Source organism: Mesoplodon bidens, assembly GCF_964165515.1.
Source record: "Mesoplodon bidens genome assembly, chromosome: 2".
NCBI lineage: Eukaryota > Metazoa > Chordata > Mammalia > Artiodactyla > Ziphiidae > Mesoplodon > Mesoplodon bidens.
The window spans coordinates 22443122-22471063 of NC_138177.1; the positions used below are offsets into that span (position 1 = coordinate 22443122).

Consider the following 27942-nt stretch of genomic DNA (forward strand, 5'->3'; position numbering starts at 1 on the left):
TTTGAAAGTGTTACTGAGTCTATGATACTTTTGATCATTCCTCTCTTTTCTCAAAGAGCAAATACTAAATCCATGACCACTGTCTGGGAGTTGGGACCCTCCACTAACCTCTTTCAAGCTCCAACTTCTGAGAGCTTCAATGCAAACAGCAGTTTGCCAGGGGTCCCAGTTTGCCTTTTGGATTCCTTGTGGTCCAGGAGGGTCCCAAAGGATCCTAGAAAAAAACAGGGGTTGGGTGGGGAGTGGTAATCTAAGGGCTCCTGTTTTGGTCCCAATGATCCCAGAGTTACAGGCCAAAAAAAAAAAAAGAGAGAGACTCCAAAGTGATCAAAGCAACATCTTATTTTCAACTTTATTTCCAACTTAAAACTTCATTATAAAACCTGTCAAATAAACATGTCAAAAACAAAATAAAAAACAAATTGCAGCTGATGTCCAGAAACTGCAGTACTGTGTTGGAAACAGCTCTTTTCTCATTACCAAGTAAAGAATCAAAGGTCCTTCTTCCTCCCCTAAAGCTTCATTGGTGAATCTAATATAGAATAGGCTGGGACGCCATTTTTTGATGCCAGGAGAGAAGCATTAAAAAACTGCTTGCATACATCAGTACTAACAAAACACTGAAAATTTCACTGAAACAACGTTTGAAGACTAGAGGATGCGGAATGTTCTTCATGATCACGTTAACGTAAGTTCAGTTATATACACCTCGAACTGCAGCATAGAACAAACACTGCATATCTAAATGGCTCATGTGTAAAATGTATAATTAAAAACCCAGACATATACACTATATTTATTAGATTCCCCTATGTTTAAGATTCTGGAGAACAATTTAACTCTGAATATGAAACCTTAGTGAATTTGCTACTGTTCCATTATAGGATGATTAATAATGAGACTGTATCAACTTAAGTAGAATCTAATGGCTAAAGCTGTCTTATGCACAGCTATTAAACTAAAAGAAATGATTTTAAACTATTCCCTTAAATTGTATTGAGATAAATAGATTTCTAAAGATGAATACAACACTCCTTTACAGGGAGTAGGGTTTTGTAAATATAAAGGCTATGCAAAATACAGTATAAACTGCCTGAACTAACAGTAGCAAAAACACGGTTTAATTTAAAAAGTCAAAAACATATAAAAATATTAGCCTTTCAGAAATGGCAAATTTTCAAACACCACTCTGTAAAAATGTTTAAATAGTGATGTTATTCCAAAAATATATATTTATTCTATTTTTCTACTTGCAACAGTTTATAAAGGAAAACAAACACCTGCGACTGAGGTAGCAAAGCCAAATTCACAAACTTTGGATTACGAAAAATACCCTTCCTACTCTTAATAGCATCTTTCATACAATATTTAATGAATTCCACTTCTTTCAAAATGTTTAATTCGCATGTAGTACTTCACAAAACTTAATTTAAAATACTGCAAATGTTTGTTAAAAAGATACTTAGTCCCGAAAATTATTTCACATTCAAAATACTATACAGAAAAATCTGAAGTCACCATATATTACATAGAAGCTATGTATTTACAGTTTCAAATGCAGTTTTACAAGTTGAGGTTAAGCAAACCACTACTAATGGTCTTCATTAAACAGTGCCCACTATCCAACATCCCCCTTCCCGTACAGCATTGAACAGAGAGGACCAGTTTTTACTTTCAAATCACATAGCTAGTAAATGATTTAATTTAAAGGGAAACAAATGAAAACTCTATTCTCTTAATGCAATAAAACATAAATGTACTTTAAAATGTAACAGTGTTTTCATTTAAGAAAAATCAACTGGACAAAGGAATCAAACTTTGAAAGGTCATCAAAAACCCTAAACAACAGTATTCAGTGCATTTGTAAGACTATTTTCTGTTTTCAGATTTTTAAGGATTGAAAATTTCCTATCAGAATGCAAATTCTAACATCTTTCTTTATATTTTCCTTATGTTAATTGTTATGATTTAATAAAAATAAACACGGCTACGTTAAAAGACTTACTACTTGGCTCTATAGTCCTGCCTCAAAAAGAAAGAGAAACATAAAGATCCTGTCAGTGCAACGAAAGGTTCATTTTGGGGTTTTTTTCTTTTTTTGCCAATGGAAGCCAAAACTGCAGGAGCATTTAGAGAGCGCCTAGACCAGAATCAGTAGATGTATGGGAATATGCGGTACGGGACGCGCTGGCAGTACTTCTCCCACGCCAGGCCGTACTTCTTCCTACAGTGGCGTTCATCGCGAGCCTCCCGGTGCACCAGCAAAATGGTGAAATAAATCACGTAGAAATAAGGAAGAATGTGATTGAAACCTGGGGACAGCAACAGTAAACAGTACTAGGTATTTTTATTAGCACTACACAACTACACAGTATTGTTTCCTGCTGGTCCCCAAATCGTCTAAAAATAGACCATCCCGTTACTTCATTTTCTCCAACGGGGGAGACAACTAAACCGGTTCATAAAATCCCACTAGTGTGTGGCAGGAGGTAGTATTTGAATTAAAAGCTATTCAGAGAACAGTGATTAATCCACCCTAACAATCCTTCAAAATCAGAACCTCTGTATTTAAAGCAAATCTCCCCATTTCCTCCCCGCCGGTGCTCAGGAAGAGGACGGCAGGCCACCCGTGAGGGGCAGGGTGGGCAGGGCAGACAGCACTGCAGGCTATGGGCTGACACTAACACAAAACAGAGGGTGCCTTTTCTTCGTCTTAAGAACCGAAGTTTTTCAGAATCTACGTACACTGAGTCATGAATAGAAAGTTAATTTCTACATAATCTTCTTAGAAAAAAAGCTACCAGGCACAGTTTAAAACTTAAAATTTTGCTTGCAGAGGTTTAGAGTAAAACTTCAGGCTCTGTGAATTCCTAATTCCCCTCAGACGCTGGATGAATGAGGTGCTGGATACACAAAAGCGCAGCACCCAGATGGGGAACGGGCAACCCAAACCTCCAATAGGCAACACCCAGACCCAACGAGAACACACACATCCTGTGGTGGCCGGAGAAAGAGTCAAATCAGTTCTCTTCTTAAATGCTTACCACACGGGAGGGACCATGCCAAGGCCATGATGAGATCACCCAAGTAATTGGGATGGCGAACAAAACCCCACCATCCAGAAACGAGAAGATTTTTTCCTGTTGCAGTATGAATGGTTTTTAAATCTATACAAAAATAAAAATACATTTTTAATGATCTCTAGACAAACAGACATAAAATCTTTATGTGGTATAAATACTATAAATATAAACCAATACTTACGTGCAAGCTTTGGATCAGTGGGATTTTTCCGGAATGCATTTTTCTGAGAATTTGCACATCGGAAGATTACAAATCCACACACTGTAATTTTTTAAAAATTTCATTTGTTAACAATTTAGATATAATCTTTATTTAAAAGCACGTGTAATTTCATTTAGAAATTATTCCTGTGCTCCAAGGAAATTTGCAAAGTACAGAATAGTTGGATTTCTTAACAATTCAAAACCTCTCAATCTTAGAAGGTCAAAAGAAGATATGATCCTGATATCTCACTATCATACAGCTTTCATCATCTACCTTGAAGGCAAAACTAACAAATATAGTTACATCCATGAATAAAATCTAATGCAGCCCACATTACAATAAAATCAATATTGGAGTTCATCTGTTAGTTATGATACCTACTGGCCACAACATGAATGCTTTATTAATAAAACTATAGCTCAAAATCGGCACCAGAACAACTTGCACAGAAATGTATGCCGAATCCCACTGTAAGCCTCCAAGTTGGTAGCTTTATTTCAAACTCCGAAATGTCAACATTGAGAGGCCCTGACATACCACTATTTATTATCAGTCCTCAATAAAGCAGTAAGAGATAACTCTACTCTCTATTGTTAGCTTAACTGTAAAATATACATATCCTGTCTTGAATAACATACAGGCACGTTTAACCAAACAAAGGAAGAAACTAAATCTTAATTTCAACCAACAGCTTGAATGTCTTCTTCTACCATAAATGCTGATTAGTGTAGCAAAACTAGCAATATTTGGAGTCCAGTGCTAATTTTCCCTGCCCTCCCTCTGGTGGAAGTGTTTAACCGACAGTGAAACGAAAGAAAAGCCATCCTGAAGCTAACCCACGAGCACCTGGCCAAAGTGTTCTCCTCGCTCTTCTCCAGCATCTACCCTGGCCAAGTGGTTCCCTCTGTCCAATGTATCTACCTCCCCATCCCACTTTTCCCCACTGCACCACGTCCTCCAATAGGTTTACACCGATGTTCCCACAGAGAGGTGCACTCTCTACCTTAAACTCCCATCATATTCGGTCTGTAAGTCCCTCCTCTAGACTCTTCCTACTACTCAACGCAGTGTCTGAGCGTCTTATTTCTCCCGCTAGAATGCAAGCTCTAGGAGGGCAAGACCAATCTCCCTACTTTTTAAGGTGCTACCAGAAAAGGCAGGCACTCAACAGAAAAAATGAATCATTACTAAGACAATAAAATTTTAAATGAACTTATTATTTTAAACTAAATTTAATAAATTTTAAAACCAAATGGTTTGTTTAAAATTATGTTTAAAGAACCACTGAGAACCCAAGAATGAAACATCCATTCTCTCTGTAAGATGCAAGAATCTTTTTATTACTCAACTCATCCATCACAGATTACTTCAAACTTGAGGCAATCATGGCCATTTAAAAGGGCACGCTAATCACTAATCATCAGAGAAATGCAAATCAAAACTACAATGAGGTATCAACTCACACAGGTCAGAATGGCCATCATAAAAAAATCTACAAACAATAAATGCTGGAGAGGGTGTGGAGAAAAGGGAACCCTCTTGCACTGTTGGTGGGAATGTAAATTGATACAGCCACTATGGAGAAGAGTATGGAGGTAACTTAAAAAACTAAAAATAGAACTACCATATGACCCAGCAGTCCCACCACTGGGCATACACCCTGAGAAAACCGTAATTCAAAAAGACTCATGTACCACAATGTTCATTGCAGCTCTATTTACAATAGCCAGGACATGGAAGCAACCTAAGCATCCAACAACAGATGAATGGATAAAGAAGATGTGGCACATATACAAAATGGAATATTACTCAGCCATAAAAAGAAACGAAAATGAACTATTTGTAGCGAGGTGGATGGACCTAGAGTCTGTCATACAGAGTGAAGTAAGTCAGAAGGAGAGAAATACCGTATGCTAACACATATGTATAATCTAAAAAAATATATGGTTCTCATGAACCTAGGGGCAGGACAGGAATAAAGACGCACACATAGAGAATGTACTTGAGGACACGGGGAGGGGGAAGGGTAAGCTGGGACAAAGTGAGAGAGTGGCATGGACATATATACACTACCAAATGTAAAATAGCTAGTGGAAAGCAGCCGCATAGCACAGGGAGATCAGCTCGGTGCTTTGTGACCACCTAGAGGGGTGGGATAGGGAGGGAGGGAGGGAGACGCAAGAGGGAGGGGACATGGGGATATATGTATACGTATAGCTGATTCACTTTGTTATTCAGCAGAAACTAACAACACTGTAAAGCAATTATACTCCAATAAAGATGTTTAAAAAAAAAAAAAGGTCCTGGAAAGACTAAAATTCAATCCCGATTTTCCAAAAGAGCTCAAGGATCAGAGAAAGCAAGTAACCTGTACAAGAATACACAGCTAGTGTCAAAGCTAGCATCGAGCCCCATTCTCCAGATGCCTTCTGCTACCTAAGATGATATCTTATTATGTATGTGTCTTCTGTTCTTCCCTCCCATCAGCCTTGCTTTTCTCAGTCACCTCATTCTGATAAGATCTGTAGTTGTGTCCTGTTGCTAGATAGCTGCTCCCAGCGTATAACAGCATTTCCTTGTACATAACTCTGCCATATTTGTCCCTTTTATAAATATGAACTTGGTTACTTAGTACTTAATTGGGTTGTTGGGACTAAGTGGTTATTTATCCATTTATTATAATAAAAAGAGCCATTCAGACTTGAAAAAAATTAAAAAATAAAAGGGCACGCTATAAATATGTAGATACCACAGCACAACAGACTCAGCACACAATATTTAATACACAGAGACTGAAGTTAATACTCACGTTTCAGAGCAATGATTAGAGAAGCCATTGGCCAAGACAGTTCATTTGGATGACGGACTAAATAAAAGGCTTGGAAGCTGTAGATAAATGGAACCCACACTAAATCTCCAAAAGCCAGCATGAATCCAAATCCATCATGGATAATGTCCATGGTTGTCAACAGTGCTTCCTATAAGGGTATGGAGAGGGGGAAAATTTTTTTTTAAAGTTTGGGGGACAAAAGCTTCCATGTTTAAAGTATTCAAGTAAAGTTCTAGTTTACAGTCAAAGTTATACAGGGCGAAGGGAAAGTACACCAACCAAAACCGTTTTAAAGTGGGAGTGGGGATCCGGTTCCCTTGGCACGTGTATCGTTCTGTTCTTCTCCTGTCGCACTACCCTCTCCCTCCACGATCCTGAAACAACAGAGCTGCCACGCCCCTTGTGCCTCCACGCCTCTGCCTGGAACACCCCGCTCCAACTTCAGCTGAAGCCTCGCCCGTGCTGCTTTCCTCAACCCTCTCCCTAGACAAGGCACTTCTCAGATGTCACCACCCGCCACCCGCTGAAGCCTGGAGCCACCATGTGACTATCCTGTAAATAAGCGACTCTCGCCACTAGACTAGAAGATGGCAGGCGGGGAGCACGGGTTTCCACCTGCCACCCCTGCACCCAGCACACATGCACCAACCTAACTTCTGACAGCAATCTGGCTTTTCGTGTAGCTTTTCCACACTACCCGGCAACATGGGAAAATGCCTGCCTCGCTGCTCAGGGTAAATCAGGACCTGAACGCACTCTCTTGTGGATGTGGTCAGTCAGCACAAGCCAGCAGCCAGATCCCCCTGGACCAGAAACCTTCAGGCCCGGCTCTGGAAGTGGAGATGGCCCTGCCCAAGGGCATCTCTAATCTGCCTCTGACACCAGTACTCACCGCTGACTAGACAAATTAGCAAGTATAAGTAAGCTCTGCTGAAGAAACAAACCAACATGGACCTACTGTATAGCACAGGGCACATCACCTATATGAGAAAAGACCCTAAAAAACAATGAATATATGTATAACTGAATCACTTTGCGGCACACCTGAAACTAACACAACATTGTAAATCAACTATACTCCAATAAAATTAAAATTTTAAAAAATCAATATTCTAGGTTAAAGAAAAAGAGTGATAATCTCCAAAACGCATTTTTTTTTTTTCCCAGAAAGCAAGCGAAGGGACCATGGAACAGAAAAATGGATGTAACAACTCCAGGCCCTTTGGTTCACCCTCTAGTCAAGAGCGCCTATTCTTATGCACATGGGAGCAGGTACAAGAGCAGACCAGTGATAACCAAAGGGCACACGGGAGTGGGCAGTGAGTGAGGGACAAGGTATAAGCAGCTGGTGCCAGCAGAGGCAGAACCCTCAGCCCTACCCAGTTCCTGGGGCCTCAGGGGATTTGCCGGACAGCCAGCGGGGGCTCACGGGAAGGGTCATTTATATTTCAATTCGTATTCTCCATTTTCTAAGGTGTGGCACATCAACACATAGAAGAATTTCTATCACCCAATCTAATAAGAAAATTATTAAGCATCTACTAATTGCCCGAAAGTGTGCCAGATACTAAAGAAAATCGTAAAATCAAGTCCTTTCTTCAAGAAGCCTACTATAATCTGGCTGAGATACTGATAACATATTTTAAAAAATAACTTCCCAACTTTAATCCACTACCCCTGGTGAAAAACTGCCTTAACAGTTTTGCCTTAAAATACAAACATTTTCTGTTAATTAACAGAAATCAATGTTTGTTTAAATCTCTAGAAAATATGAATTTCTAAGTCACTTCAAAAGTGACTACCATGACACGACAGAAAACTAGAAGGAAGAATTACTCACCACTGAAAAGCTTCCAGACAGGAAGTTAAAAAAAAAAAAATCTCTGAGGTGATAAAGCAACAGAGGAAATATCATCTGACTTGTAAAATGTAACCTACCATCTTCTTAGGAGCCCTTTATTACATAATCAAAGAAAGACCTACAACTGGCAAGACTAAGTGCATTTACAAGAATTGGGTTTTTTTTTTTTTAATTTCAAAAGCATGTTTAATTTTGAGTAGACTTGGAATTTTCCAAGGACTCTGTATCAGATGCTCCCACAATCTCTGCACCTTCTAAGGCTGAGCCCAGGTCTGTGTTCAGTGGCAGGAGCTCAACAAGAATCCAAATGTGGCTACTTGCACTCGAGGTCTGTTCACCTCAAAGAGGTCCTAATCTCCTCCCAAAGAAAAGGAAGGTTATCGACAAATCAATATTAAGCTTTCAAAGTCATTTTGACTGAATATGACCAAATAAGACAGTTTTTTAAAAAAACACCTTAAAGGAGAAGGACCTTCTCTCAAAATGTCAACAGACTGCCAAGAAAGTTTATTTTGGAACATTATGACAGAGGGCTGCCAATTTTGTTTTTCAAACTGAAAGAAAACTCAACTTGGAGGAGATGATGACAAAGATAACAGTAAATGATAAGAGAGTTGTAAAACAGACCCAAGGAAGAAATTATTTTCAAGAGGAATATAGTTAGGTGAGACCGAGATTAGCAAACATTTACCAGTCTTCAAGTGGCAGAAAAAACTGATGATGTATCAACGTATGAGAAAAGCCAAGTGTTAGGAAATTAGCTTTATTTAAACTGGTTTCCTCGATGTATCATGATTTCTGGTTTTATATCCATCTAATTAGAGCTACTCTTTTATTCTGAAACACCACCAATAAAACATCTCCCCCTTTATTTAAGAACGATCTGCCCCCTGACAATCCAAAAAACACAATCTTAATTCGATGATAATCTGTCCATCCATTTTCATCTGATAAGAGTCATTAAGAAATTAATGTTAATTAATTCATATAAATAAAGTTTTATTTATATGAATCGGTCATACCCACAAAGCCAAGATCCACAGATCTTAAATATTTAGCACCTGACAGAGCAGCTGATATACACGGAAGTATCAACAAAGTTCTCGACACCTACCCTCTGTCAGTGCTCACTGTGTGTCAGCTCAGTGCGTCACATGGCTTCACAACTCATTTAATCCTCACAAGCCTTGCAGACAGGTTATATTCTCCTCACTTTGTGTGTAAGAAGCTGAGGCTCAGAGGGGTCAGGTCAATCACCCACACTCAATGCTATCCGACTCCAAAGCTCTTAAAATTAATTACCTCATTCCAGAGAGCATCCACCACATACAAGAGCTGGAAACTGTTGACCAAAATCATTGCTAAGGATGGAACAGTGCGACCCTGTAGCTTCATCTCAGCCAAAAGCATCACCAGGTTAATGACCACCTGAAATAAAAGGGGCAGGTATAGTTTCTACAGAGAGAAAGGTGGTAACTTCCCAGCTGAGAAAGCTGCAGACACCACCTTACCGAGAAGCCACCATCAGTGGTAAGACATATCAACCTCAGGAGTCCCTTGATAAGATGCACCGAGATGGACACTTATTCTGTGGTGTTCTTGCCAAAGACGTCTAACTCACTCCAATCATGAGAAAACACCGGACTAACCCAAACTGAAGGACACTCTTAACAAAATAACTGACCAGTATCTTCAGAAGTGTCGAGGTCATGAGAGACAAAGACTAGCAACTGTTACAGACTCGAGGAGACTAAGGCCAGATAACAAATAAATGTACTGTCGGACCCTGAAGAGGATTCTGGAACAGGAAAAGGCCAACAGCATGAAACATTGGTGAAACTCAAATAAGGTCTAGGGATTTAATTAATACTACTGTAACGATGTTAATTTGTGGGGTTTTTTCTTTTTAATTGCTGTTTTTGATAGCTATACTATGGTTCTGCCAGATGTTAACATTGGGGAGAGTGGTATGAAGGAACTCTTGATTTTTGCAACTCGAACAAGTCTAAAATTAAGTCAAAATACATTTTTTTAAAGGGGAGGAAAATACATTTTTTCTTAATTCATACATTATTATTTTCCTACATAAACATGAACAGATATAATCAAAATAAAACAAACCCTTTTAATGTTTAATAACCTGTAACAGGGCATCTTAACCCTCTGGGCTACATTTACAGCAAGAAAATATTTTCAGTAGACAGATTTATGCAGTGCTGTGATTATTCCTAAAAACATACCACCCACAGCTTACTTTAACATTGTCTACAATCCTTTCTAAATGCAAGACTAATCTGTACTACTGAATTGAAATTGTTTTAAAAAAGACATACCCATCCAATCAATCCGGGGCGCAATTCACAGAAGTATTTGAGATCAAAAGTACCAATCCGAGGATTTAACTCACGGCCAATGAAGAAATCATAGACAGCATTTCCTGTGAAGGGAAAAGTCCATATATCCAAACAGTACCCCAAACCCAATTATGAGGCTTTATAATTGCCCTGCTGTCCCCTCTCCAGGGTCACAATTCCATCACCCCCAGGAGCCTGGCAAACAGCCAGCGACGAAAGGCATGGTGGTGAGAGCCAAGAGGGTCCATGAGGACACAGGGGGCAGGGGATGCTGGCCCCAACTGGAAACATCCATGCTGCTATAGGCATGGGGCCTCTGGGGCGAGATTCGTAGATTTTGAGGGAACTAGAGCTTTTTAAAATGTAGACTCACAAGTTTAAAAATAAGCCACTTAATTTTTTTGCATGTGTTAAGTACTTTAGGTTAGAATCAACCAATTTGTAATCTCTATTATTTGTTGTTTGTTTCTTTTTAAAGGATGTTTACTATTTTGGACAAAAAATATTTGTCCTAAATTGTTATAACACTAATGTTACTAAAATGCTGTAAGTTGTTAAAATGTCTTACTGTCATCAAGTGACTAAAAAAGGAAGAAGAAACAAATAGGAAAACGCAAGGGGAAAAAATCAGATTTTCTTCCTTTTATTTTTCTCTAAATTTTTTCACCATTTTTTTTTTTTTCCTATTTCTCTTCATCTCTCATAAACTGAAGCTAGAAGAGAATTCTATGAAACCCTAGAAGCAGATGCTGGGGGGCCAGTGGGGTGAGGGTGTGGGAGGCGTTTGTGGGACCCACGTGCTAACACTGCTCACCAGAGCTGGCCGGCGACAGTTCATTCCGGGGTGCTTTCAAAGCCCTGGCGTAGAGGTAAACACTCAAGACCACAGAAAAAACAGTGGCTGCAAGTGCACACTGAAGGAAATGACTGTACATATAATAAAGCTCTACATCCCAGAAGAAAGATGCTCCGACGAGTACAGATGTCAGGATAAAAGCGTAGAATCCTTTAAAAAGGGGGGGGGGGGGAGGGCAAGAAATTGTTAACCCAGGGTTCACATTAGATTTACACCGTTATAAAATAATACATTATTTTGTAAAATCTTAGTTTCATTATTTAGGCTACACACACACAAATATATGAACGAGCAGTGCCCCTGAGGTTAGCAGTCTTCAATACAGATGCCATGTCTCGCACACAATTTGTGAAATATTCTCACATACTTAAGTTATTATTTTTCATTGTGAACAGTCATCTGCTTTTAATGAAGGGAGAGCTGAGAAGAAGTGCATAGAAATTCACTATTAAAAAGCTGAAAAGAACCTCAAAATTCACATAATCCAAACCCCTCAGGCTAAAGTCAAATGGCTCATTATTGACAGAGCTGGGCCAAACACACATTTTAAAGCCTTTAGGGCAATGTTGGTGGTTATAAGTTATAAATATTTTTACCTGAAATAACTTATCAATAAGGGTTTCAAAGGATCCTGGTCGTACTCCACCTCCCAAAGACCTCAAGACCCTGCCCTCAAAGAAGAGGCCACAACCCAAATGTTCCCCGGGGCCACGCAGGAGACTGAGGGGACCAGCCGAGTGGGGACGTCAGGGAGGGACTGCCAGGCCCACGGATGTTCATTCCAAAGTCGAAAGCACCCACGAGGCCCCACAGGAGGAACTCCTGTTCTGAGCTAGCCCTGCTATGGCTCAACAGACAGAAGCTGTGTGTACTGGCTGCTTTTTCTTTGGACCCAAGAAACAGTTTTCCTTTCAGGAGCTGAGTGCCTGCAAAAACTGTTCTCCGAGTAAGCAGTCAAACCGCATTGGGATAAAAACAGTCTAACACAGAAAAGACGTAGGTGTTATTTCTGTAAGAATTCTAAAACCAAAGCTTTTGTAAAGTCAAATGGTCATCTCTAATTTATTATTTAAATCCACATTTTCCACAGTGTCCGGTTTACTCCAAAGAGTAACTTTTAACTTTTTAAACTTTTCCTTTAACTTTGTAAAGCATTCATTTAATGCTCATAAAATTTATGAATATTAAAGAAAAAGAATGATAGATGAAGCAGTTCCTCGCTCTCTAGCCCACGTGGGATTAAATTATTCAAAATGTCTTAGGAATCTCCTTAGTTGATGATGGTAAAATCTCGTAATACTAGAACCAGAGTAACGAGGAAATTTTCAAAGGAAGGATCAAGCAACTAGTTCAGCCACTGCCTGCTTGCTCGGACAGCTCCGAGCCCAGTAATACTGTTCTCAGCCTCCGGGTGAGCCACGCCCTCAAAGGGAAGCAAAAACAGAAAAGAGCACTTAGAAGAGAAGTCAGTGGGTTCCTAGAGAGAAGCCCGCAAAACACGAACAGCGACAGAGCGGACGGCCCAAAGGGAACACCCCACCCCTCCCCAGACTTGGCCTCACTGAGGCCGCAAGGTGCAGGAGAGGCAGTGTGTTGGAGATTCTAAACCTGGTTCCAGCAGCAAGGAATGTGGTAAAAGTAAACCAAGTATCTGACAGTAGCAGCAAGTCGGTGCTAAGCATCCACCACGGGTCAGGCGCTGAGCTAGGTTCCACACCCCACCCACTTGGCACAAGAGGCAGTCATCTAAAATAATTCCTCTGGCTTCCCTTTTAGAGCCCAGTCGGGTGATTTCAGATACAGTGGATGCTAGATGAGTCACTGAAGAAAAGTATCCACAGTTCGAAAGGTGAGAAGTGATAGGATTAAAACAGGCCAAGAATTAAACTTTACACTGTAATTCCCAAGAAAAGGAAAACAGTCTACCCAATCTAGTTAAAATGGAAAATCATTTAAGGATAACGACCCTACACACGTATTTCTTAAAAGCAGGTTAACTGTCTGTACTTTATCAAAGTCTTCACGTGCCAAAGGTGGACTATTCCCCTTACTCAGCACACACTCCTACCCCCGGAGGTGTCCATGTCAGGAGGGACAATGCCCACTTCTTGAGATGCTCATCAAGACTTCCATTCCATCCACTCAGGGCTCCTACCAACAAGCGCCTCCTACAGGCCAGTCCCTTTGCTGGCACCAAGGGTACCACAATGAACACAGCCCAGTCCCTGCCCACAAGCCACCTTCTAATGGGGAGACCCCAGGGAAGAGGTAAGTACGCTGATGTCAGGAAGACCTGTCATAGAGGAAACTAAAGCAGGGTAAGGGAAAGAAAGGGATCTGAGGGCTCCTCTGAGCAGAGACACGTCAGGGATGAAGCAGCCGACACTTTGGGGGAAGCTTTCCAGGCAAAAGCACTGAGAATGTAGCCTAGAGACGGCCCGGAGGCCAGTGGCTGGAGCAAAAGAGCAAGAGGTCCGGAGGGCAGGAGTGGCCAGGAAGCCCACATCAGTGCAGAACTTCTTAGGCTATGGGGATGACTCAGGATGATAAAATACACAGTCAAAATTGCTTCAATGAGCGATAAATGCTATTAAGAAAATAAAACTGGAGAGTGGAAAACAGTGACTGAGTGGCTTGTTACTTAACATGGCATAGTTTTGACATATTGGCTGCAGGTGCGAGCAGTTTATTTGCATGCTCTTCGGACTACTGAGAGAAGTGTACTATTTACTGCTCTGGCATATTCAGCTTTGACAGTTTAAAGAGCACAGCACCCAGAAGTTTGAGCTACCAAGTCATCAATTTGAGTCTTGAAAAAAAAAAATCACCATTTAATCTGTACTTGAGTCTTCTTCCATCAGTAAGAGGTGCTCCTTCTACAACCTTAAAAGAAAAGGTTTTTTTTTTTAATTTAAAATTTAAAAAGCACAACACTTTACCATGATATGTATGTCTTGTAAAATCACCTAAATTTCAACATGCCCAAGAAGGAGGATCATCTTTTAGTAGGAAACTTTAGTAACAAGTCTCAAAAACCTTCATGGCACGCCCTTAGGTAAAGTAATTCCACCTTCAGGAATTTATCTCAAATACAAATCTAGTAATGACTTCTCCGTGTACCGAGACTATTGCAATAGCCGCTCTCCCCCAATGATCCCATGTCCCACCACAAGACTAGATGTGGTTTCAAAAACCTGTACATCTAGTCGATCTCTAGCTCAAAACTCTGCCATGACTCCCCACTGCTTTACAAAGCAGAATACAACTCCACTATCTCACGTTGGTGTCATCCTTTCAATCGGGTTCAACCCCACTTACCCCAATCCCAAGGCCCATGTGCTATTTGATGATACAGACTCATATACTTACTTGCTCTGCTATTTATACATATACGCTCACTTAGTTATTCAATCATTTCATGTGATTCTTTTATCTCCAATAAGAGACCGAGAGCATGTCCACTGGACCATTTCATCTCTTCATCTGGATCACCCACAGCATCCCCATATAAAAGGTACTCAAGAAACACACTACTTGAACAGGATGAGTTAAAATAAAAAGTCCGCTTGCCCAATGGCATCTACATCTTACTCCCCAAATAACTATTCAGAAATGGTGCAATTTATTATAAATTATAAAATACTCCTATGGTATCAGTTGACTTGGGCCAAACTACTTTACCCTTTCATTAGCTATGAAAGGGAACCCAGGAGAAATGTAGTATCTGTTTGAGATTACAGGATTAGCAAAACCCCACAGGCTAATTTCAAATGATCCTTATCTACTAAAGGTATCTAACAACTACTGCGTTGGGTTTTAGTCTGTGGGAAAAAAAATAGACATATAGCTATATATATAGATATAGATATAGATACAGACATATATATATTTTAACCATCAAAACTGCTTTTCTCAATAAATATTATCTAGTTTGAACTAGCTTTACCTGAGTTTATCAGAATTTGTGATTTTTTTACTTTCGAGCCTTATCACCAAAATACCTGAAGGTTCACATCACAAGAATCCTCTCTAGAGCCAATGTTATGGTGAGGTTCCAAAGTATTTCAAGTCTGCAGCTCTATGCTCCTATCACTGGCATTTGCCACTCCTGATAAAACTGATCCTTTGGTTTACAGACAGTTGGCAAACTTGCAAAGCTCTAAGAACAAGATCTTTAAATGAATTATTTATTGATTAGGGAATCTCATGTTCTTTTAAATATATCCAAGTAGAGTATTCTAATGAAAGAAGAAAAAACTACACTTAGCAATGAGGACAAGTTTTAAAGACACTGCCTGAGTCTGAAAAGAACATTGAATGGTCCAGACAACAAATTTCTGAAAGAGATGAAAATCAGAAAGTCATCATATTAAAAAAAAAAAAAAAAAGTAAAAGATACGGACTAAAGTCCATTGAGCTCAGTAGCTTATCAACTGGTAATTTAAAATTCTGCATCTGAAATGACATATAGTGAGAGGGAATTTTTTTTTCCCAGCCACCTTTACCATTAGTCAGGCTATTTTGAAAAATGGCTTATTCTTCTCTATTTGGTTTGGAAAGTTACACAAGAACCCTCAATCAATTCTTTAAGTTTCGCTTAATAAGCATGTGTTACAGAATACAAAAGTAAATGGTTAACAAACTAAAACTAAGTAAGTTTGGGTAGTTATGACCAAGGACAGCTTTTAACCTTAGAACTACTATAAATGTCTCTATATAAACATGGGAGCAAGGGGAAGAAAATCTCTCATAATACCATATGCCCCACCAACCAACTCTTACCTTCCCAATCGGCAGTAAGTAGAACAGAGCCTGAAGGAAAAACCAGAGGAGGTAGGCCCCAAATACCCTGGTTTCCCATAAATCGTACAAAGCTGGCAGAGGAGGCGGGAAATTCAGAAGACTGGGCTCTTCCTGTTTACACATCAACAGCAACAGGAAGAGGAAAGCAGGCAGGCCAAGCATGATGAGAAAAGCACCTGCAAATGATTAGTGAACATTCAAGGCTCTAATTTCAATCCAGGTTATTTTATTTTATTTTTTTCAAAAATCACTTGAATTTCTAAGGTCGAAACTCAAGTCTGGCTAGCTGTTTGAAACCAATTTCTAATGCATCATACTCTACCTGTCACATCCTGTGGGAAAGCAACCACAGGCATGAAAGTAGTAAAACAGCAAATGCCCAGCACTGAAGAGCTAAATTCCACCTCGGAAACCAAGCTCTAAAACATTTAAAATCCAACCACTATGGGAGCGAACATGTTGAAACTCCAGCAAACTGAAGACTGGAACATCTAAAAACTATTGGTCTAATCTTTAAGGAACAAAACACTTTATACCCCTAAGTTTCTAACAATTAAAATAGTATCACATTCACATTACATGTGCGCAGACTTTTAAGCGATGCTGGACACCATCTTTAACAGATTCAGTTAGCCAAGAGTTATAAATTACAAAATACAAAGCAGTTAAGCCATGTAGGATTTTGAACCATTTAACCAAGAAGTACTTTCTTTTACTAAGTCATAAGACCTCACCGGCTCCACGCACTTAGTAACTCCAAGCCTCTGAATGCTTCAGATCTTTGACCCTCAAAAGCAACCTGTCTAACAGGTAGGGTAGACACCATGGACCCACTGGATGCATGCAGCTTATTCCCGGTGCTACTGCCAAGCCGGGCCCTGTCACTGAGATCTGATTATTAGCAGATTTCCCAGTCACGAATAGCTCACCGTCCTTCCTATACACGACAGTCATACCAACCTTCCCGTCATCACTTCTTTGCACTTCTTTGCTCAAAACCTATTAAAAGATTGCTAGAAATTTTAAATATAGCCACAATGGCGCCCTTTCTACTCTATGAAACCCTCAAAAATCCTCCTACTCAGGCCTTTGCACCTGCTGTCCCTTCTGACTGGAAAGTCTTCCCCAGGCTCCCACCTGGCTCACTACCCTGGCCGCCTTCAGATTTCTTCAGAGAAAGCCCTTTGCTGCTCACTTTATAGAGGCTAGCATTTGCCCACCCTGCCTGCCCTCCCTAGGCCGGTTCTGATGCCTACCAGGTACTCCTCCAAATTCTAAGTCCTTCTGCTGTGTGGCTGCCACTTCAAAGGTTCTCAACGACGTAGGTCCTTTTGTAACAATTTTTTCTTCCTTTGAATCTATTTCTTTTAATTTGACCTCTTCTCTTCTCGGATGAAGGCTATACTGTGTAGGTATGTAACTACTCTCTTGTGACAAAGGGAATTTTTCCTATTTAAAAAATAAAAAGTATTAAATATCTGTAGTCAGTAAGTATCATTAATGCTACCACATTAACTAATTCAGCATCTTAATATAGCCATATACACTAATAAGAATAAATTTTTAAAATTATACTCAGTCTTAATTTAAGAACAGAATCTTAGAAAAGATTCTAAGAAAAATTATGGTTTTCAATGTGCTTCTTTAGAGAAAGTCACTTTAACAACAACAAAAATTACCTGAGAGGAAAATGAACTCCTTTGTACCTGCGTGTTTTTGTGAGGTATGTCATTCCTCTCTATATGCTCAGGCTCCCCGTTATACCTGTTGATGCTATTTCCAAATGGCTTCTAAATTGAAAAATATAAAACATTTTAACCGTAAGAATGATACCTTAGTAAAAAGGAACATGATGGTAAAAATTCAGTATTGTGAAACCAAGCAATAAAACCAACCAAAGATTTTCACAGCCATAATGCTGGAGAATTTCAGCCCACTTTTTAAAAAAATGAAACGGAATAAAATTGATTAGAATTTCCCAATCCTCAAAAGATTGGCTCTTACAGTAGAGGTTTCCACATAAGATCTTTCATCTTTTAAACAAAATTAGACTAAATCTTATAATTTCACTGTTCGATAACAGATGCTCTAATAATATTCACCATGAGAGGGAGATACAGTAAAAATTGGTAAATCAGCTCATTAATTGGTGAAAAAAAAAAAGAGGAAAAGACATTCACTGCTCCCAAACAGCAAATAACAGGAAATTAAGAAATAGTAGCTACTTATGGAGTATTACTAGTAACCTACAAACTGCCTACTTTCTGAATTTCATCTGCCTTATTTCTCTTTAACCTTACATTTTCTCTCCGTAATGTCTCTTTTCTCAATTCAGTCTCTTTCCTTGAATGTCATTCTCTTCAAGCAGTGGAGGGAATTTCTTACTGACTGTACAGAGGAAGGACTTTGGCTTACAAAACATTTTCCAGGCAATGTATGGCTGAAATAGGTGACTTTGCTCCTTTAAAGTCACTGACAGATTAATTAAAAAGACAAATACATCTTTTGGGAGGCCAGCTGTCAAAAGACGGCATCCATATAGTATCAAGTTCTAGTTCTAATCAAGGTCTAACTGAGCAGTGACAGCATTCAACATATACTTAAGTTTACCAAAGTGCCAACGAGCCACTTAGCAGCAAATGGACCCACCTAAAAACTACACGCTCGGTTTTTCAAAGGTCCAATGTGTAATCCACAGCAACCACAAATGTAATCCTGTAACATAGCTAGTCAGCTGACCCTTAACTGTACTGACTGCAAACGGACACGGTATTCACACGGTGAGGCAAGGTATTGCCAAGATCACAATTAAGAGTCCAAAAGAATAAGGATGATGTGCTGTTAAAGCTACGTGCAGCCAGGGGCTTCCCCGGTGGCGCAGTGGTTGGGAGTCCGCCTGCCGATGTAGGGGACGCGGGTTCGTGCCCCGGTCCGGGAGGATCCCACGTGCCGTGGAGCGGCTGGGCCCGTGAGCCATGGCCGCTGAGCCTGCGTGTCCGGAGCCTGTGCTCCGCAACGGGAGAGGCCACAACAGTGAGAGGCCCACGTACCGTAAAAAAAAAAAAAAAAAAAAAGCTACGTGCAGCCTAAGTACAGTCTTTCACACACGTCGTCCCATCCTCAGCTCAGTGATGGGTCCACAGTGAGCCTAGGGCTCGACGGGCAAAGGGCGAAGCCAGTCTGCGGCTCTGGGGTCACCAGGACTATAGGGAGGTTACACTGTAAAAAATGTAACGGTCACGAGAAGCTAAAAATGGAATGCGACAGAAAGCATGCAGCATCTGTTCCTTACCACGAGTCACCTGACTAGTAAAAAGAGCCACTAATAGAATGTCCAAACTCACTAGTAATTATCAAAATGCAATTTAAAATGGTGAGTTGAAAATCTTTCACAATCACACTGGCCAAAAAATACCAAACAGAAGAGAAAAAACCTATTAACTATTATACTCAGAATGAGAAAATGGTCATTCATACCCTACTCCTACTGGTATCAATTTTCCTGAAGCAATTTGGCAATATGTAGAAAAGACTCAAATCTGCTCTATCCATCTGACCGAGCAGTTCCACTTATAAGAACTTATCCTAAGGATATATCAGATGTTGTATAAGAATATTTGTTTATAATAATGAAAACTTAGAAAGAATAAAAAAGCTAAATGTCTATCAACAAGGGAGCTAACAATTACATTACCTCTATATAATTTATGATAAATCCAAATAATACCATACAACAACAAAAGTGATGCAGGAAAATACAACACAGAAGGTTATGCCCAACATCTTAAAATTTAAAAAATATGACTACAAAACACTGTAATAATCCAGTTTTTTAAGGTTATCAAAAATCTGTGTGCATTTTATCCAGAAAAGAGGTAACATTAAGTGAACAGAATAAACAACGACCTTTCTTCAATTCTGGTTATAATCTCAGTTTGGTCTACTATCTAAAATATTCATTGTGCAAGGTCCTCCAGGCTCTGCACACCCTACCTAATATTTCCAACCTTGAACTCTGAAAGTAAATTCCATTAAAAGTATCATCTTTGAATAGGGAAAGCAATCAAGTCCAATGATACTAAGACAGCAAGAATATGTTTTTATAAGATACAGTTACAGGGGGCTTCCCTGGTGGCGCAGTGGTTGGGAGTCCGCCTGCCGATGCCGGGGACATGGGTTCGTGCCCCAATCCGGGAAGATCCCACATGCCACGGAGCGGCTGGGCCCGTGAGCCATGGCCGCTGAGCCTGCGCGTCCGGAGCCTGTGCTCCGCAACGGGAGAGGCCACAGCATGAGAGGCCCACATACCACAAAAAAAATAAAAAATTTAAAAAAAAATTAAAAAAAGATACAGTTATGTCTCATTATTTTCTACATGAACTTTTATTCACTATAAAAACTATTCAGTTCAATCTATAATCTACATCTATTTCAAATTTAAACACTGCTTTTTAAAAAAAAACCACAATATTAAATTGCACTCATAACCTAAAAATGTTCTTTTTCATGGTATTTAAAAGCATTATACCTTCTATTCTTCCAAACATTCATTTTTTAATGTAATCTTTAATATTATTAACTGCAAATCACTTGAGTACACATAAAGGGGAAGACGTGATTTGGGCAGATTAAACACCGTGTAAGGTTGGAGATCTCCCAAACACACATACCAATACCAGCGGAGTCAGTTTAACTTCCAACACTTCCTTCCTTGCTTCCTTCTTTGCTTCCTTAATGTCAGCCTGGTGCGAAGCTGAGACGGATGGGGATGGGCGGGAACCTTTTGGGGGCCGGCCAGGGGATCGGGAGCGTGACCTGGAGCGGCTCCCTCTGCGTCTGGAGGGAGAACTGGAAGTTGAGCCACTTTTCCTTTGCCTGAAGGAGGTTAAAGGCTAGAGGGAGGAGAAAAGGCAGAGCTTCACCGTAAGTCATAACACACGCAGACCCACACTGCCAGAGGGCAGCAACGGCGGTGACTGCGCCAGTGACTCTAAAACCACCCTGGGAACTCATGGGATCTGAGCATCCATCAGATGAGGCCAATAACAGCTTCAGCTATAATGACCCGTCTCTCCTCAGACCAAAGCAGCCTTTCCACCCCTAACTCTTCTTTGAAGGTATTGCCAGGAAATGAATGTTCTAAACCAAGCAGCTGTACATTTTTCTAATAACATATATAAGAGATACAAATAACATTGATTAAAACTGAGATGATAGGACAAAAAAAATTAGCACACAAACAATAACAAGAAAATTCATCTCACAGTTTTGCTCTGAATAAAACACGGTCAGACCTTGAAAACGAGTCCAAGACTGGGTTACTTAGCAATGTTTTACCCTGCACTCACCTACTCCTAATATTTCCAGGAACCTAGACCTAAGGAAGGCAAACGACCCCCCAGCCCAAATCCCTCCCACCCATTTCGGGTGGCCCAGGAGCGAAGAATGGCTTTACAGTTCCCAAAGGACTGCAAACAAAATCACAAGAAGAATGAAACTTGGTGGCATGTGAGAATCATCTGAACTTCAAATTTCAGTGTCCATGAATAAAATTGCATTGGGACACAGCCATGTCCACAGCTGCTCCTGCAGTGCACGGACTATATTTACAAGTTCTTTTACTCAAAAATGTTGCCAACCCCTGGTCTAGAGCGCTCAGACTGTGATCCACAGGCTATAGGCTCAAGAACTGTTTGTTACTGATCTGCAGCAAGGAATGAAACTGAGAAGAGATGGGCAGCAATTTTTATAGCATTTTGACAAAGTAATTTTATGTCTATTGAATCTGACAGTGAAAAGTTAGGGTTTTATCTTGTACCTTTTTTTTCCCCCATTTGCCTAATAATTACGGTATGTTACGTAAATACTTCTATACCATGGACCAGATATTTGCAAGCTCAGGTCGTCACCAGATAGGCTGAGAAGCCTTGGACTCAAATCTAATTAATGTCACTCTTCTGATTAAATCCTCGGTGTCTGGGATGAAGCCCAAACCCCTCCAGTTCTGGCTCCTTCTTTCCCCTCCTCTGGCCCTCGCCCACCACACCCTTTCAGCATTGGTCGTCTGTGTCCCCCGACCCAAGCCTTTGGCATGCTGTCCGCTGTGGAAGTCCCCCCACCCCATCACCTGAGTTTTCCCTATCTGTCCTCAGCACTCAGCTCTGAAAGCCTTCCCCAAAACCCAGTGCCTTCCCTACCCTTGATGTGCTCCAACACCACGCACGACAAACTGTCACCAAATGACAGAGTGCATTAAACCAGGGAGAGGACGATGTTAAGTGTCTGACTTCAGCAGACGGTCAGCTTCTTAGCAACAGGGCACTGTGCCTCATTCATACATTCCCAAAGCCAAAAAACAGGATCTGACCTAAAGCAGGAGAGTGACCCTATGCCTGCAGAGAGCCAGACCTGACTGCTCTAAAGCTTAAAAACCACACCTACAGTGATTTCCCAACTATTATAAACATGCTCTGTAAACCAAAGAGTGCTTACCTTGATATCACTCTCTTTCAATTCAAGTTCAGTTCCATCTTTGTATTTTACGCTGTAAAGCTGGGAGTTGCTGTCATGGCTCAGAACTTCTACTTCATAATAAAGTGAACTCCCGGGCCATCGACCTCTTACCACCTCACCATCGGCAAATTTCCTACTTGGCATTTTTGAAAATCAGTCTGAGTCGTTTAAAAAAAAAAAAAAATTAGAGTCGGCGCATACACACTTACATTTGTCTTTTTTCATAGATTAAAAGCTAAAATACAACTTTCCAAAATGTTTAACTGGTCAAGACTTTCAGGCTACAAAAGCCTCTAGAGGAGAGGGTGAACAACTCCTATTTTAAAGGTGAGAAAACGGAAGCTTAAAGATGTTAACTGTTTTGTCCAAGGGCATAGAAACAGACGGCATGAAGTGGCAGAGTCAGGACACAGGGGTTGTTCTCTCTGCTACACCGTATCTCATTGGGAATCACGTTATACGGCCACGGTACATGGAAGTGGCACTAGGGATTAAATATGACAAAACATAAAGGCTCCAAATGATTTGCACCACGCAAAACGCTACCCGCCTGCAGGAACTATGCTTCTTTAATTAACAAGGCACAATCTCACAAAGGACACACATTTTCTGATTGATAAATCTGCACATACAGTAGTTCCCTCCTTATCCAAGAGGGATATATTCTAAGACCCCCAGGCACCCCTAGTGGATGCCTGAAACCACAGATAGTATAGAGCCCCACACATACTGTGTTTTCTCCTATACATACATACCTATGATAAAGTTTAATTTATAAATTAGGCACTGTAAGAGGTTAACAACAATAACTAATAATAAAACAATTATAACAATATACTTTAATAAAAGTTATATGAAGGTGGTCGGTCTCTCTCTCAAAATATCTTCAAGGCACAAATTAAATGCCTTTTCCATCTTAACTAAGCACTTAACCACGCACTGTGGCCGTAACTTTGGCTGTAACTTTTGCAGTTTGAGGTACAACAGCGAAACTAGCATGTATCCTTCTTCACAATTTCACAGACAGAAGATTCGTTCCTACCATAGATCTCAGCAACCTCAGCATAGGATTTTTTTTTCTTTCCCTATTAAGCCAAGAATTGTCACCTTTTCGCTTAAAGGAAGCACTTTACGGCTCCTCTTTGGCATATCCAAATTGCCAGCATCACTACTCTTGTGCTTTGGGGCCACGATTAAGTCAAATAAGGGTCACTTGAACACAAGCACTGCGATACCTCGATGGCTGATCTGATAACCGAGATGGCTGCTAAGTGACTAATGGGCAAGATGCGCTGGACAAAGGGACGATTCACGTCCCAGGCTGGACGGGGAGGGACGGCCCAAGATTTCATCCCGCCACTCCGAGTGGCACACAATTTAAAACTTATGAACTATTTATTTCCGGAATTATCCATTTAGTATTATTGGACCACAGGTGACGTGAAACCGCGGGTAAGGGGGGATGACTGTCGTCTTACAAAGGTTTTAAAGATGTATTATCTAATTTTTAATAAATTACCTTTATTAAAAACAGTAAACTATGCAACCGACTGGGAAAATCAAGGCTGTGTAATTAGCATTACTATAACCTACCAACAGGGAGAAAAAATATAACTCCAAATCTAAAATGAATAGCAAATTTGGGGTTTTCACCAAGCTTTCAAGTCTTACAGCTGAAGTCTCAAATGCCTACCAAGTAACTGCCCACCACATACCTGGGCCAGCATCCTAGCTCTTTTTTCAAAAGCCTACAGCAGACATCAACCCCCAGTTATAACCCTCTTCTCCACTGAACCAAAACATGGCCCATGAAGCCTGGTATGAAAACAACACTCTAAGAAGCCACGAGCAATCTGCAGGAATTGCCACTTACATGAGGCCTGTTTTTCAAACATCAACTGATTGCTGGGTGCTTCAAGCTCTTAGGTACAAATGTTTCTCCCTCCTCGGACCAGCAGAGTCACATTTCCACAGGACAAAACCAGCGCCTGCCGACAGCTCCAACACCAACGGAACTAGCTGGGCCTCGTCTAAGAAGCAGAGAGTAGGACCAAAAAATCTCTCCCTACGTCACCCTCATCCCACCAACTAAGCAATTCCCAAAACATCCTCTGGGCATATAAAGATACATTCCTCACCCGGTTCCTGTCAACAAAAACAACGCTTGAGGACTTCTGAACACTCTCCAGAGTTAAGAAAGGAGAAAGATTACCACACCCCTCCTGAGAAAAAGTCTTTCCCAAGCACCACATTTCTTCACTGTTAATTGCCTGAGGAAAAAACTTCACAAGCTTCACTTGCTTAGATAGATAGGAGCTAGGTCAGTAGATGCAAGAAAACACAAAGACTTAGGTGGTGATTAGAAGATGTCAGTCCATTTACACATTAGGTACAAGAGATGGCTTTCTTCCCAAACCTACCTGAGATAGCATCGCTGGGGTAATGAGAAGGTTTGGGCTTGGGGGGGTCGGGGGGAAGGGGCACGGGGAGGACCCCTGACACTCTGGGGACGAAGTCACACCTGGCTGAGGAGTCACGTGAGGGGCACTTGGGAAGCAGAGGGAGGTGGACACCTTGGGACCTGGATGAGGGGCACAAAAAAGGAAGGTGACAACAGCAAGTTTTGCCTATTTCAACATTTAGCTCTGAGCCTCCAAACACTAAGAAAGAGGAAGGAAATGTGCCCTCCTTCTCTCGTGCCCCCTCCTTCTCCTCAGACCCCCTAAAATCAAACCACTGCTATTAGTACTAGTTCTCTGACATTGGTCAACCAGGGTTGGCAGAAGGCAATTACATCTTTCTACGTGAAGATGCCATCCGAGTTTCAAACAACTCTTTATAAACTTTTGAAACACAGGCCCTCAGGACTTGGGGGCCACCTAGATTTTTTTTTTTTTTTTTTAATTTTAATTTTTTTTTTTTTGCGGTAGGCGGGCCTCTCACTGTTGTGGCCTCTCCCCTTGCAGAGCACAGGCTCCGGACGCGCAGGCCCAGCAGCCATGGCCCACGGGCCCAGCCGCTCCGCGGCATGTGGGATCTTCCCAGACCGGGGCACGAACCCGCGTCCCCTGCATCGGCAGGCGGACTCTCAACCACTGCGCCACCAGGGAAGCCCCACCTAGATTTTTTAAAAGGCCCTTGAGCAGAGTCTGTCCTTTTTGGAAAATTCATTTATTGGCATCTTTCCGTTGTACCTATTTTACACCACACACACAGTATCTGTTCAATACTGGACACAGGTCAATGCCAAAGAGGTTTTTCTGCTATCAGTTTAATATTTGGGATTAAACAAATTAAGATAGCTGGTGGATATCTGTTAGGTCTCTAAACTTTTTTTAAAAAAAGAATTAGGAATTAGGACTCGATAACGATCTTTCATATAATGGCTGAAAAAAAGAAAAAAATAGGAACAAACCAGCACGCTCCTTAGGAAACCACTATCTCACACACAAATGTTCCAAAAGGTGAAACCACCAACATTATGTGCACCTCCACTTTGCACAAGGTCCACACACAAGTGTCACACAGTGCATCACATCCTAATTCTGCAGGAGTGAATTAGCCAGGTAGGACAGAAAAGCCCCAGGACGTTTGTGCACATCGCTATGCTCACCTGATGAAGTCAAAACACGCAGGGATCGGCCTCCCTCAGGAGGGAGGTTTTAGCCAAGTAGGTTGGCAAAGAAAGATTTTGTTTACTGAACACAATGTCTTCATTCCCCATTAGCAGTGGAAACATGGGGACCCTCAGGCTTTTCTCTATTAAGCCACAACATGCTTGCTAACTTGTGTCAATTGGCACTGGAATCCCCACACATATCAGCTCCAATATATTACTGTTTATCAGCACAACAGAATGTGCTATTCTCTGCTGATCGCAGTGTTACAGAGGCCTTTGGTCATCTTTACTCACTTTCCCAAGTTTGTCTAAACGTGGCAGAGAAAGGGAAGCTCAGATGAAGTTTGACAGCTTCCCTCTTCAACACCTGGGCCCAAGGCTGGCCTGCCAGGCAAAACCCAAACAGGAACCCCTGGTCTACCTCCTGCCCCTGTCGCAGGATGCAGAAGAAACGCCACCTTCTTGGCTGTAGAGGCGGCACGGCCTGACTTCTCCCCTAAGCAATATAAAGAACTGAAGGTAACAATAATCCCCCTCCTATCACTCTTTTCCCTCCTCCCTAGACAGCTCTCAGGAACTAAACTTAAACTGGACTTGGTACCCAGTCTAAATTAGCGCGCGCGTCCGCGCGCGCGCGCGCACACACACACACACACACACCCTTTCCTCCACGGCAGTTGCTACAAAGTGTAATTACAAATTTGCACGTATTTATTTGCAAGGTCCCTGAGGGCTGGGACCAGGAGCGTGGATCTAGCTGGGCTCCGGCCGGATGCACGCCCGTCACAGCCCGTGAGCAAGCTCGCTCGCTCCAGGCTGAACCCTGGCACTGTCCACGCGCTGTCCAATGTATCTACTGGGTCGTTCTGAGTATCCACAGCCTGACTCCCGACCAGACCGTGCAATCATTTTGATGGAACCGCCTGGAACCAGGCCCTCTGCCATCAAGCGCTAAGTGTCCCTTGCGAGTGTCGGAAGGTGTCATTACGAAGAATTTTTTTTAAGCCTTTAAAAAGATGAAAAAATAGGATCGAGCTTTAGCTGGAGCACGCAAACCTGCCTAAGTACCCGTTTCTTGAGTGTACGGAGACACCGGGCGAGGGAATGCAACGCGCGCAGCCAGCACTGGAGAGTAGCCGAACAGAGACCGCCACGACCCTCAAGGCCAGTGACAACCAGCGAGAATTAAAGGCAACTTTGCAACCCCACTTCCCCGTCCGCCAGGCTGCCGCGCCCTTTCTGCCTCCCCGAGAGCAGGGCCCACCAAGCCACCCGCTAATCTGTCAAAAAGGCGCTCGGAGCCGGCTTGGGAGGGCTGGTGCTGCAGGGCGGGGACAAAGGGACCGGGGTGGGTCACCCACCCACACATCCTCCCAGCCAACATCATTTTACTCCGACGCGGCGCGTCCAAAATGGAGGGAAACGTCTGCAATTTAAAACCGCAGCTCCATTTCCGCAGCTGGTCGGGCCGGACGCACCTTGAGCCTCGCCAGCTGCGGCCCGGATCGACTCGGAGGAGGGGAGGGAAAGGCCGCGGCGCCAGGCCCCGCGCCCAGGGACCCCGGCCCACCCGCCGCGCCCGCCCCGCGGGCCTCCCCCCCGGCCCCTCGGAGACTGCGCCGTGGGGAGCGGGGCGTGGGTACGGGTGCTCACCTGCTGCGGACTCCGGCGGGAACACGAACAGCTCCGGGAGAGTTGCGGAGCAGCAACCCGGCGGCAGCTCCGCGCGCACGACACTACCGGCTCTCGCGCTCTCGCGCCCCGCGGTCCCGCAGCCCGGGCGCGCGCCTCCCCGGCCCCGCCTTCTCCTAGCCCCGC

At 42.0% G+C, this 27942-nt stretch overlaps 1 protein-coding gene across 1 annotated transcript; it reads right to left on the bottom strand.

Moving 5' to 3' along the window:
* Nucleotides 1-324: 324 nt before the first annotated feature.
* Nucleotides 325-27907, bottom strand: LBR (lamin B receptor). The gene is made up of 14 exons (XM_081226453.1): nucleotides 27778-27907; nucleotides 22485-22663; nucleotides 20663-20884; nucleotides 17699-17782; nucleotides 17249-17441; nucleotides 15972-16168; nucleotides 14018-14072; nucleotides 11148-11339; nucleotides 10313-10416; nucleotides 9282-9407; nucleotides 6098-6266; nucleotides 3265-3345; nucleotides 3045-3167; nucleotides 325-2312 (listed from the first exon to the last, which is right to left on the bottom strand). Exons 2-14 carry the CDS (start codon nucleotides 22647-22649, stop codon nucleotides 2152-2154), a joined length of 1872 nt encoding a protein of 623 aa, XP_081082579.1. The 5' UTR covers nucleotides 22650-22663; nucleotides 27778-27907; the 3' UTR covers nucleotides 325-2151.
* Between the last annotated feature and the right edge of the window lie 35 nt (nucleotides 27908-27942).